The sequence below is a fragment of the Populus euphratica genome, unplaced genomic scaffold, assembly GCF_000495115.2.
Source record: "Populus euphratica unplaced genomic scaffold, PopEup_1.0 scaffold1457.1, whole genome shotgun sequence".
NCBI lineage: Eukaryota > Viridiplantae > Streptophyta > Magnoliopsida > Malpighiales > Salicaceae > Populus > Populus euphratica.
The window spans coordinates 25,074-38,965 of record NW_011501317.1 but is presented as its reverse complement, the minus strand read 5'-3'; the positions used below and the strand labels follow the sequence as shown (position 1 = coordinate 38,965).

At 36.3% G+C, this 13,892-nt stretch overlaps 1 protein-coding gene across 1 annotated transcript; it reads right to left on the bottom strand.

Moving 5' to 3' along the window:
* Positions 1 to 12,802: 12,802 nt before the first annotated feature.
* On the bottom strand, positions 12,803 to 13,111 carry LOC105117654 (monothiol glutaredoxin-S1-like). The gene has a single exon (XM_011015386.1). It carries the CDS (start codon positions 13,109 to 13,111, stop codon positions 12,803 to 12,805), a length of 309 nt encoding a protein of 102 aa, XP_011013688.1.
* Positions 13,112 to 13,892: the final 781 nt, after the last annotated feature.

Here is a 13,892-nt window from a genome sequence, read left to right as displayed (position 1 = left end):
TATCATCATCGCTGCTAGACGAACTAGCTACGACCTTACGTAAGCGACCAACTCTGGTTTTCGATCTACGTATCTACACAATTTTATACAAATAATTATATAATTAAATTCAAATGTTAAAAAAAAATTCGATAGCACCTCCCTTATACTAGATACTACCCAAATCCACAAACCTACACATATTAACAATAGCCACAACCAATTTACCCAATCTATACTAATTATTCCAACATATTCAATTCGTAATCCGAAGGTAAATTCAACATTAAAAATTATAATTCCACAAATTATTCAATAATTATGCCAATACAACAAAACAATAAATTAAAAAAAAAAACTCTAGAATAACAATCAAAATAAATGGAAAAAATTAAACCCAAATCATGCAATAATAAAGTAAAATTAATATTTATTCCATCATATTCAATTACTAATCCTAAGATAAATTCAACATTAAGAATAAATATTCAACAAATTAACTAATAATAATTATGCCAAAACAACAATAAAAAATATTCAATAAATTCAAAAAAAAAACTATAGACTTTACAATGAATTATGCAAACAAAAACTATGGATTTTATCTACATTACAAAAAATACACCAAAATAAAAAACATAACAAAAAAATAGAAAAAAAAAACCATTAAAGTAAAATGAAAAAGAAGAAACACTAACCTTTTCAATTGATGGAGATTCACCACAAAAAAAGCTTGATATCGCCGGTGAAGAAGGGAGATCAGCACGGAGAGGAAAAGAAAGGTGAAGAACTTTGGAGGAGAGAAAATGAACACAAAAGGTGGTCGGGGGCACTTATATGGCAGTTTTACCGATGGATTACCGATGGTCATAGCTAGTTTTACTAACGGACTACCCGACGGATAGAAAATTAATTATTATTTTTAATTTATTCCATTGGTGATGTGTAAAAATTAGTTGGTAAATTTTGAATTTCGCACCAAAATTTTTAATGTCCCTCCATATTTTTCATGGTTCGTCGGTAAATCCGTCGGCAATATGACGCGGTTAGAGATGCATTTAATGCACAACGCTTTGAAATGCGTGTGGTCCGTCGGTAAGTTTGTTGGTAAAATTGATCTGCCACCAAATTTTCGACGGACTCAATTCCGTTGGTCTTGCCATCGGTGATGTGGTGGTATTTGGAGTAATTACTTTCGAACTCTCTGTGAAATGCCGACAACCTTAGGGCCATCAGTGTTGCCATCGGTGATGTGGTGGCATTTCCAGTAATTATTTTTGAACTCTTTGTGAAATGCTGATGACCTTAGGGTCGTCGGTGATGTGGTGGCATTTCCAGTAATTATTTTCAAACTCTTTGTAAAATGCCGATGGCCTTGGGGCTATCGGTGATGTGGTGGCATTTCAAGTAATTATTTTCAAACTCTTTGTGAAATGCCGACGGCCTTAGGGCTATCGGTGATGTGGTGGCATTTGGAGTAATTATTTTTGAACTCTTTTTGAAATGCCGACGGCCTTGGGGCTGTCGATGCTGTGGTGGTATTTTAAGTAATTATTTTTGAACTCTCTGTGAAATACCGACAACCTTAGGGCTATCGGTGTGGCTGTCGATGATGTGGTGGCATTTGTAGTAATTATTTTCGAACTCTCTGTGAAAAGCCGACGGCCATAGGGCCGTCGGTGATGTGGTGGCATTTCAAGTAATTATTTCATGTTATCTGTGAAATGCCAACAAACTTAATGCCATCTGTGTTGCTGTCGGTGATGTGGTGGCATTTCAAGTAATTATTTTTGAACTCTCTGTGAAATGCCGACGGACTTAAGGTCGTCGGTGTTGCAGTCGGTAATGTGGTGGCATTTCAAGTAATTATTTTCAAACTCTCTGTGAAATGCCGATGGACTAAAGGTCATCGGTGTTTCCGTCGGTGATGTGGTAGCATTTCAAGTAATTATTTTCGAGCTCTCTGTGAAATGTCGACAGACTTAAGGTTGTCGATGTTGCCGTCAGTGATGTGGTGGCATTTCAAGTAATTATTTCATGTTACAAAATATATCATCCATAATCAATAATTATTTCAAGTAATTATTTCATAATTATGGCATTTCAACTAGTTATTTCAAGTAATAAATATTTTGTGTTTCAAAATGTATCATCCATAATCTAAATTACATGAAAAAAAGGGTTTTACATAGGGCTTCATTTTGGTAGTTATTTAGAATTTTCTTCTTCATCATCATCAATTGAATTGTCATCACCTTCATCGCAATCTTCAATATGAATATGATCTTCTTCATCGACATTTGCTTGTCCGCTAGAGCTTAAAACAAAATTCAACTCCTCTGCGTTAACATTAACAAGACTATCATCGAAAACATGAAAATTTGAATTTTCTTCCAATTCAATCAAAGGAGCAACTTGATATGGTTCAACCACCTCACTAACTTGAAAGACTTCATCTCGCACGCTTGTGTCTTCGTTCTCATCTTAAACAACCTCAACACGACCCTAGGGTTTCATTTTTAAAACGAACAACCAATCCACTCTTGATCGATCCTTTCTAAATGAAGGGGTGTATGTGTAATAAACTTTGTATGTGTAATAAACTTGTTGACATTGCTTTGCGAGAACAAAGACATCGTTTATGTTGCGGAGTCTAGCTTTTGAGTTGATTTCGACCAGACCATAGTGCGGATCAATTCTGATTCCTCTGTCAGTCGTGTCATACCAATAGCATTTGAATAAAAACACTTTATTCTACTCGTTATGATATTGCAGTTCGACGACTTCTTCTAATCTATTATCGTAGTCAACTTCTAACTCACTACTAGTGGATCCCTTAAACACCGCTGTTGCATGTCTTTCTTCCTTGCCTGTATTCTTTAGTATGGAAAACATATCCATTGACAAAATACCCATTGTAGCACTTACATTTTCTTTCAGGCCCCAGGCTTAGTGAAGACAATGACTTAGGTGCAATCTTTCCTATTTGATAAACCTTGTATGTAATGTACATCAATAAACAGTAAATGAAAGAGAATCCCGTAATGATGTGTATACGTACAGCAATTTTGCAAGTTAGAATGAGTTTGTGATAGTGCTTGCATGTGTTCTGAACCACGTGGCAAACTGCTAATCTTGTAATTGAAAGATTTGGGATTCGATCAGTTGTGAGTTATTGGAGAGCAAATATTGTCGATGTTGCCTGCAAGTGATAATGAGTGTATGATATTACAATATATAATTAACAATGTATTACTAACAAAGTTTAATTAGTATAAACTTACTGAATAAGAGGTCCCAGCTCATCACAGTTAAATAGAACATAGTTGTGTGCTTGTTTGAACTCTATTTCTGACAAATATCTTCCTCTTACGACATTTTTAGGTATGGGTCATCCAGTATTGGAGAATATTGACAAGTTCTCACTAGAAGGCACTTCACCGCCATCATAATGCCAGGGAACGCGATTGATTCTCGTTCTTAGATGAGGTTCGAAATAGTACGAGATAAATGTTGAGATCTCCTCAACAATACAAGCCTCACATATCGAAGCCTCAACATGTGCCTTGTTCTTAACTTTTTTCTTGAGATTAAACAAGTACCTGCATTGAAATATTAATCAAGTATTTTCAATTAAGAAAAACATATAAAATACTTTTATATATGGATTACATTACAACTGTAATATCTAATAGTTCGAATGGGTACATCCATCTATATTGGACCGGTCCTCCAACTTTTGCCTCGAATGGTAGATGTATAGGGTGATGCTCCATTGAGTCATAAAATGATGGAGGGAATATCATCTCAAGTTTGCACAGTGTTTCAACGATATTCGTTTGAAGCCTCTCAATGTGATCAACATTCAACTTGCTGGAGCATAGATCTCTTAAGAAATGACTGGTCTCCGTGAGTGCATCCCATATTCCTTTTGGCAACAAATCACGAAAAGCTAATGGGATGAGTGTTTGCATAAACACGTGACAGTAACAGCTCCCAAAATATACATCGCTTTACCCAATTATGGGTCAAACCAAAACCAGGAAATTTTTGCTTACCTGATTGAAGGCCAAACACAATGTCACCGTACTCTGAGACAACATCATGCAATTCTTCACCAGAAAGACGCGGGGATGCAACATATTTTTCAACTTTACCAACAAAGAAATATTTTCTATTCTTTCTGTACCTGTGATTAAATGGCAAGAAGCAACAGTGACAGTAAAAAAAAGAAGCTTTGCCTCATTTGCTAGCGTGAATGCCTTGTTATTTTCCATGCAGTATGGACATGCAAGTTTCCCATGCGTGCTCCAACCAGAAAGCATTCCATAAGTTGGAAAATCATTGATAGTCCACATCAAAGCCGCCCTCATAAGGAAATTTTGTTTCCTCGATATATCATAAGTCAGAGCTTCGGAGGACCACAACTGCGTCAACTCATCAATCAACGGTCGAAGACAAACATCTATATTCCGTCCCGGGCTGCTTGGACCGCGTATGACAGTAGATAAAAACATGAACTCCGGCCTCATACACATTCCCGGTGGGAAGTTATAAATTGTGAGTATAACCGGCCAACAAGAATAAGGAGCAGCAAATGACACCAATGGGTTGAATCCGTCTGTACACAACCCAAGATACACATTCCTTGATTCAGCTGAAAAGTGAGGATGAACATTGTTAAAGCATTTCTACGCTTCGCCGTTAGAAGGATGAACCATCACTCCATCAACCGCATGGTGTGCTTGGTGCCATGTCGTGTGCTTAGCAGTCCTTAGTGACATTGATGTAACCATATTATTCGATTGTTTCACCCACATTTACCTAATGTTTTGTCCATGTTTTATATGTAAAATGCCTTGATATTCTTTGTTTTATGTTTTGAAGGCACTTTTGGATGAAAAATGCAAAAAGGAGTAAATTGGAGATAATTGGCAGATTTGATGTTCAGTCGATGTTTTGTGCAGAGCGTGATTTCTAGAGATCAAAATGAAGTGATTCTAGTGGCTCTAAAAAGCTAACATCCATACCTTTCTGGAAATGTAATGCAAGAAAAATACAAAGAGGAAGATCATGGAAATCACATCCTTCAAAGTCAAATCTCGTATTCTGCCACTGTTGACCTTTGTCCATTCAAAATTCCATATCTGGAGCTATAGAAGTCCAATTGATGCAAACTCAATTTTGTTGGATTCCTGACTCAAAGGTCTAGAAAAGCTCCAAGTTTCAGCCAAAAAAGATGTCAGATGAGGGCGATATGATTTTTCAAAGATGACAACTGAATTCTGCCAGCAATCAGGTTTCGTGAAGAAATGAGTCCAAATTATGTTTCGAAGCTTCTAAAATATCATCCAAGTTATAATTTCAGCAATTTAGCCCCTCTAGTAAATCAATCTAGAAGGTCAAGAAAAGTAGCCACCAACCTCAATCCACCAACCTCAAATCACCAACCACAAACCAGCTGCAAGTTGGAATGCTGCCATTGTCAAAGAAGGAGGCTACAATGGTGGGTTGTTTGTGGTGACTACTAATGTCAAAGTTTGGCATGTTTGGCGGCCACCATTGTTGATAAAGAGGCAAGAGGAGCTGCCATTGAAGCCTATATATAGACATCAAGAGAGCCAAGAAAGAAGAGGAGGGAGTGCAATAGAATCAAAGAAAGGTGGTAGCAACTAGAAGTGAAGAAACACAAACTCTCCTCTCTACATACTAGAAATAATGCTTTCTTTTATCTTTAGGAGTAGTTGTTCAATAGATATGCAAGGCTAAGCTCTTTTCTTGGTTGCAAGGACGCAGAAACTTTCAGATTTCAAGAACTGTGAGATTTATTCTTCATTTATTTTCAGTTTGTATTATGAATGAGTATGATTGTTTTCCTATGCATGTTTTCTATGATTGTTGTTGATAATTGCTAGAGCGGACTCTAAGTTATTATTGTGAACAATCTATTGCTAAGTTTGATATCAGAACCGGAGTTAGGGTATATAAACTTGTGAAGCAACTAAGCTTGATAATTGTGGCGGAACTACGTTATTAAACTTAGGGAAAACATTCGATCAAAGCAACACAAGCAGACAACTTGGTTGTTAAGATTAATGAATTTATCTAGATCTTAAGGCTGCCATTAGATTAAATCATTAGTGCGGACACTGTGATTATTTGTTGGTTAGGGCTAGTTATATGGCGGATCCGTTAATTAACCAAAGTTAAGAAAAGATAAAAATTCAGAATATAAACTGGAGTTTCGTTTTAAGGATCAGTTTTGATTTCTGTAGGTGGATGTGTGCTTGTGACCAAGGTTTGTTTTCTTGATAAATTTTAGTTTTAATTGATCGTGTTCACTAGTTTAATTTCTTCCATATTTTAGATTATCACAAATCAAAACCCCCCAATTGCATAACGTATAGCATAAAAATCTGAACTAAATCTTCCTCGTGGGATCGATCCCTTGCTTGCTCTATACGCTATCTTGTGTGATTTAAGCTAGGGTAATTAATTTGTGCGACCGCGACATCGCAACAAATTTTGGCGCCGTTGCCGGGGAAGTAATTTTAGTTAATTCTTGTGCTTGTACTGTTATTTTTATTTGCTGTGATTATTATTTATTATTATTCAGAAAAAAAAAACAAAAAATATTTTGCTTGCGGCGGTACTGTTCACTTGCCGCAATGGTACTATTCAAAACAGAATGGTTTGTGGAATTAGGGTTTGACTTTTTATTTCCTGAAGGGAAATGACGTTTTGAACAAGACAAGTGGCCACTAACCCTACCATTTCGAGGCCAAATTCCACTGTTATCTAAGGTTTTTAGGCAGTTTTAGTTTCCTAGCGTTGGATTTTCATATAATTTGCATTATTTTTCGTCTCTTATGTGGTTTCTTTCTTTTGAATTTTCTTAGCAATTGATGCTTGTGACCCGTTCTACTAATCAAATTCAAGTGCAGGTTGATTTTGAAATAGAAAGCACTTTACGCAGGTTAAGAAAGGAAGCTCGCCTCAACACCATGGCTATTGCACGACAACAAACACTCAAGGAGCTTGCTGCTCCTAATGTGGAAAATCAGCCACTATGCATAAACATTGACAATAATGTAAACTTTGAGCTCAAATCTGGTTTTATACATTTGTTACCAACATTTAATGGTCTTGCAGGAGAAGATCCACATACTCATCTCAAGGAGTTCCATATGGTTTGCGTTGGCATGAAACCGAATGGAGTTGATGAAGAACAGGTTAAGTTGAAAGCTTTCCCTTTCTCTTTAAAAGGGGCAGCAAAGGCATGGATTTTCTCTATTCTCCCAGGATCTATTGGAACTTGGAATGCCATGAAGAAGATTTTCCTTGAGAAGTATTTCCCAGCATCTCGAGTTGCCAACATAAGGAAAGAAATATGTGGGATTCGACAATCTCATGGAGAGACACTCTCCGAGTATTGGGAAAGATTTGAGCAACTGTGCATTCAATGTCCTCATCATCAAATACCCGATCAGTTGCTCATTCAATATTTCTATGAAGGATTAATGCCTACTGACCGTAGTATCATTGATGCTGCAAGTGGAGGCGCATTGGTGGATAAGACACCTGAGGTTGCACGCCAATTGATCTCAAACATGGCAGCCAACTCAAAACAGTTTGGCACTCGTGGAGACTTCTCCAACAAACGAGTAAATGAGGTAAGTATTTCTAACATTGAGAATAAAGTTAATGATCTTACTTCTCTTGTGCGTTCTTTGGCTTGTGGAAATGTGCAGCAGGTGAAAGTTTGTAGCATATGCTCCTTACAAGGACATGCTTCGGACTCTAAGTTATTATTGTGAACAATCTATTGCTAAGTTTGATATCAGAACCGGAGTTAAGGTATATAAACTTGTGAAGCAACTAAGCTTGATAATTGTGGCGGAACTACGTTATTAAACTTAGGGAAAACATTCGATCAAAGCAACACAAGCAGACAACTTGGTTGTTAAGATTAATGAATTTTTCTAGATCTTAAGGTTGCCATTAGATTAAATCATTAGTGCGGACACTGTGATTATTTGTTGGTTAGGGCTAGTTATACGGCGGATCCGTTAATTAACCAAAGTTAAGAAAAGATAAAAATTCAGAATATAAACTGGAGTTTCGTTTTAAGGATCAGTTTTGATTTCTGTAGGTGGATGTGTGCTTGTGACCAAGGTTTGTTTTCTTGATAAATTTTAGTTTTAATTGATCGTGTTCACTAGTTTAATTTCTTCCATATTTTAGATTATCACAAATCAAAACCCCCCAATTGCATAACGTATAGCATAAAAATCTGAACTAAATCTTCCTCGTGGGATCGATCCCTTGCTTGCTCTATACTATCTTGTGTGATTTAAGCTAGGGTAATTAATTTGTGCGACCGCGACATCGCAACAAACATGAATAACCTCTACAGTCTAGGTTTGATCGGGAAGTATCTAAGTTTTTTATATGCCACTAGAGTCTTTCCCCTACCAATTCTAGGTTTGTAACGGGAATTCCTGCATGTCATACACTCGGTCATCTAAGCATTTTCAAGGTAGTATAACATGCAGAAGTTAGGGCACATGTTAATTTTATGGTATCCTAAACTGAGGGGTTTTATCATGGACTTCGCAGCATAGAAGTTCTCTTTCAGCCTGTTCTCTTCAGGTAAAATGCTTCTTGCCCATTCAATAATCTTGTCATACCCAGCCTCACTCATCTCGTGCTCTGACTTTATGGTGAACACCTATGCTACGACCGATAATTTACTATGGTTCGTGCAACCATCCTATAATGGTTCATTAGAATCTTTCAACAAATCAAAAAACCTAGCTGCATCTACATTAGGTTCTTCTACGATTGGACATTGATTGACATTACCTTGATTTATTCTCATTGCATCCATAACCATATTTCTGTAAGGATTAGTGTTGTCATTCTTGTTGCTAGCACTAGAAGTAGACCCAACCACCGTTTCGTCCATTCTCCTCTCACTAACATATACTTCTCCATGTGCATACCAACACTGATAATTCTCCATAAACCCTTTGTGTAGAAGATGTATCATTACAACATTTGGATGCAAATACTTTTTATTTTGACACTTCCTACATGGACACCTAATATCGCTTCTAGTAAAATTTCTAGGAATAGATGTTGTGAAATTAATAAAACCTGAACTCTGTTACAAGAATCCATCCTCCGCAATCCTTGGGGTGGATCTCGATACATCCATGAATGATCATCCATGATTTATATCGAACCTCTATAAAATTATGATGACATCATGTATTAATTAACTAAGTTAGGTAAATAAACTTGCAAAAATATTACTTTACCTCGAGATTATCCAACAAACGAATCACAACTTCTCATAAATATTAAAAATTCATTATCATTTATCAACGTTCATACAAATTAAAATAAATAAATTTACAAAGAAATTACCACTCCGCAATTCCATTAACAAAACTTTAAATGGACCCAATAAGTAAGCTATTAATTATTTCAAAACAGCATATGTACTTCTGTAGTTCCATAAAGTTTTAACAATTTACAAACAAATACAATCTTACAAAATCTAAAACAAACAATAACAGGTATAGAATTATACATTCATATACTACAAGTTTGTTTGACAAATAACAATAAAACATGTACATTTACTAACAAAATACATATACTAAAAAAACAATAAAATTGACATTTAATTAAATGTTAAGATTTAAAAAGAAAGAATTACTTACAAAAATTGATAAAATCTATCGGTAAATCAGAACACGGATGCTATGACCATAAAACTTCAAGAAATATAATTTGATTTGCTGATATAAGGGAGATTTTTGTTTGGGGGGGATGGGTGGCTGGTTGCAGTTGGGGAGAGTTGGCATTAGGAAAAAGAAGGAGAAATAAGGGAGGAGAGGGTCGGCAGGTGAACATATATTAACTTTTCCCGACGGTTTTACCGACGGATTTTCCATCGGTGAAATCGTCAATGATTCTGACGGTACAATCGACACGTCACTGTACGGATCTGCCATTTCAAATCCGTCGGTGAATCTATCGGCAATATAAACGGCGGTTGTTGTACGGCTTGTCTTTTTGAATCCGTCTAAAAAAATAACTCGTCAAAACCTCCACATCAGTGACCTTTTTTTTTTATGACGGTGACGTTTCCGTCTGTAATTTAGTCAGTAACTACCAATAGAAATTTTTTATCGGTAGTTCCCGACTGAATTACAAACGGAATATAACTGTTGGTAATTTTAATCTTAAATTAATGACAGAAATATTCCGTTAGTAAATCCATTGCTATTTAGCGAATTTCTGATAATTTTAGTAACGTCTGAGCTCTGTTGGTTCTAGAGATGCAATGATCTCCGTACTGATTTTTTTCCTTCTCTATGTCCTTGCTTCGTTTTGTGTGGGATTTCCCGGTACTCGGTCCCAAAACTTCTGAACATTTGTTTGGATTTGATCCCAAATAAAATTTTTCTTTTGAAGCTACCGATCTTTGTATATTATCATGCCATCTGTTACAGCCCAGTTTGTCATATGCCTGTAGTGACCTGATGCTTTTTGCTGGTTTGTCTTTTCCTCCAAGTCCTTGCTATTTCTTCTGCTGAAGTTTTTACTGATATCTTGACTTCTTTTAGTGATTTACAAGTACTGAAGTTTACTGCTTCCCATTTATTCCCTTTGTTTATGTATAGTGGACATGTTTACTGGCTAACATTTTTCTTTAGGGAGAACATCGATGATCTTTAAAATTTACAAGTTAAATCCTTAATGGAAAATATATTCAAAGACACAGAATCAATTCTAGTTCCTTATGAGATTGTTATTTGCTGGGGTTAATGTCATCATCTTACTGCACAGAATTTTTCGTTTTGAATTAGAAAGCGTGAAAGAGAACCTCAAAACTTGAATATGGAATAGATTGTGATATTGAATTATGGCATCATAGATAGGTTACACTATTCGATATTGACTCGTGAGCACTGAGCCGTTCATGCATGGTGATTCTGTTTGTGATGTTACTCTTTTTTTCCGGAATGATATGGACGACTGCTGTATGCACATTTTTAATGCTTTTCCAGATGCAATGCAAATAGAGGAAATTCCTAGAGCAATGTTGATGCAAGCATGTAAGAAAGTCTCAGCTCAATCAATGAGCTTGCAACTCTGTTGAAATTCGGGCAAAGCAAATGAGTTGAGCTCCCAAGTTCGAGTCCCAGCTTTAACAATCCATTGCTAATTTGGTGTCCTTAGCTGTCGAAGTCGTCTATAGTTCTAGACGCAAAACAAAGAAAATACTCCGAACATTGCCTAATCGTATCTCTCCAAACAGAAAACAGGAAAGGTTACATGATGAAGTGGCTCAAAAACCGTCAATGTGATTACTGTTTCCAAACAAAATTTAGTTTTTTCTTCAAAGTCTTTCTAAAGGATTATGTTAGGCCAGACAGTGTACTCCAGCCCAGATCCCCTTGATCGTCGCGGATAATTTGGTACATCATGTGTCGTTTTCTTTTGCAAATCCTAATGTGATCCAGCGTCCCGTTTTTTACCTCTTGAAACAGAAAAAAAAGTTATTCATCGAAAAAACTAAATTAGCAGAAGGCTCAATCCTGAGCTCAGAAAACAACATTGAAAAGATAGCAAATAGGCTAAACTAAGAAAACACCAGCGTAAATTCCTCCAGCTTTCTCATTAATTTCAAATCAAAATTAATTTTGATTTTATTTCATTTATTATTATTCAGCAATCCTATAGCTTGATGGAACCACAACAGATTATGAACGTTAGGATTATGTTCAATATGATAAAAAGGAATTAACATTAAAAGCTGCAGCCATTGCTGGTTCCATCGAGCTACAGGATTTCTGAATAAGTAATTGACTAAAGAATGGGTGCTTCATGGGCGACAACTTATAAGAGCGGAAATCCAAGAAAAAGTTGATACCTGTTTATGTTTATTAATTGAATCTTTGTGCCTTTGGAAGGCTTCCATTGAGTAATTCAATATAAAAAATTGGGTATTTATAAAGAAGAAGAAGAAGGAGATTGGTGTGACTTCAACAAGATCTGTTCAAATGGATATCTAGGAGGCATTTGACAACCATTTTCAGCCTTGTTTATTGTCTAGGAAGCCAGTCGGTTACTAAAAAAGTATTCAATCAATGATACTTTGAAGACAAATGCACTCTCCATGGTTCATATTATGCTACACTTGGAAAAATGTGCAGTCTGTTCCGTACAGATTGTATGGCTCTAACCATCTTCAGGAAGTAATGGTAAATACTTCGTACTCTAACTTATGGTTTTTTTGCAATTAACGGGTTTGTTTTTCTTGTTTTGTAGTTACTTTGCGGCGTAAGGTTTTCAACTGTTTTGAGGTAAGATAAGTTGCTATTTCGATAATGTAATTTCTAATTTATGAAAAAAAGGTTGGAATGGAGTGGAAGTTCATGCAACCCTTTGTCACCATCAGCACAAAGCGCTCATGCTTTGCATCTCACACAATTCAGGCACCTGTACATGCACCGAAATGCTTGATTTTGAGCCCTCAGAAAGAAACAAAAGCAATTCATCCTTATATTAAGGATAGCATGGATGTGTGGAAGTTCATGAACTTAGTACGTAGTTAACAAAAACAGAGTAATCCTCTCAGGATAAATTAAGAATAGAGCCATGGGTCTTATCATTTTCTGCTGCTTGAGAAAAAAGAAAAGTGAAAAAAAAGGTGGTGGTAGTAGTGGTAGCGGCAACTTATCTAAATTTTCAGCTGCATGACAATGATCCATGTCCTATATATGTCAGTGAGAAACTACTTATTCTAAATCCAAATAGCACCGGCTTGTATAAGCAATGGGACTAGCTGGTTCTGGACGTGGAGGCTCATCACCTGCCTTTCATTACCAACCAGCCGTTGGCCTATGAACACAGCAGGTACGCTCTGTCCAAACCCCAGCTGCACTAGTGCCCTTTCAATTTGTTGTCCATTTGGAATCCTGTCGAGCTCATAAACTGTTGGATTTGCTCCAAATCCACGTATAAGCGACTTGATGGAGTGGCTCATGCAGCAAGAACTCTTGCTGAAAATCACCACTGGCTTTTCTTGTATCATCACATCTAACACATCCATTTAATGTCACAGAGCGTTCAAAGAGTTGGTGTGGTTATTGAGAGGCTTTAGAAGGTGTGTGGGGTGGGTGTATTAATGAAGTTTGTTGAGAGTCTGAAAGGCTTCGCTATGAGGAGCTTGAGCACCTTTGCAGGTTATTTATAATGTTCTTTTATAATTGTTAATTTGCTTGCAGTTTCCTGCAGGATAGAACATAAGAGACTGACGGAAAACTAGTAAGAAGATGTGTTCATAGATTCCCCATTTGCCTAAATTTTTGAATTGCAATTCGCATACGATCGAGAAAAATGTGGTTTTCTGTGCTCTGACGAGGACTTGCATGACGCTTTTTTTTTTTTTTTTTTAAAAAAAAAGACAATTAAATTGTGCCTCATCCACTTGGGGACGGATGTCGTCTCTATAAAGCAAGAAAAGGCTACGGATTTCGTCGTCTTAACTCTAAGAAAATGACGAAACAAGTCGTTTCTTAAACAAACGAAATGGGAAAGTGATCGGCTTAAAAAAAAAGTGCAACCATTTAAAATACTGTTTATTTAAAAAAAGATAACTATTTATTCAATCAAGACATAAAAAATTATCTTGTAATATCTCAATAGCATGTCTAATATGCTGTCCAAACATAAATAACTTGTCATATACTACTATACTAAATGGAAACTTTGTTGACAAAAATAAAGCATTAGGCAGAACTCTTTTTTAGAGTCAAGGAAATAACTACGAATAACCATCAACTTGTGATAGAAGAATGAGACTTATTATGGCTTATTATTGGACATGCAAT

Coding starts and splice junctions, on each gene's coding strand:
- LOC105117654 (XM_011015386.1), bottom strand. CDS start 13,111: ATGGATGTGTTAGATGTGATGATACAAGAAAAGCCAGTGGTGATTTTC.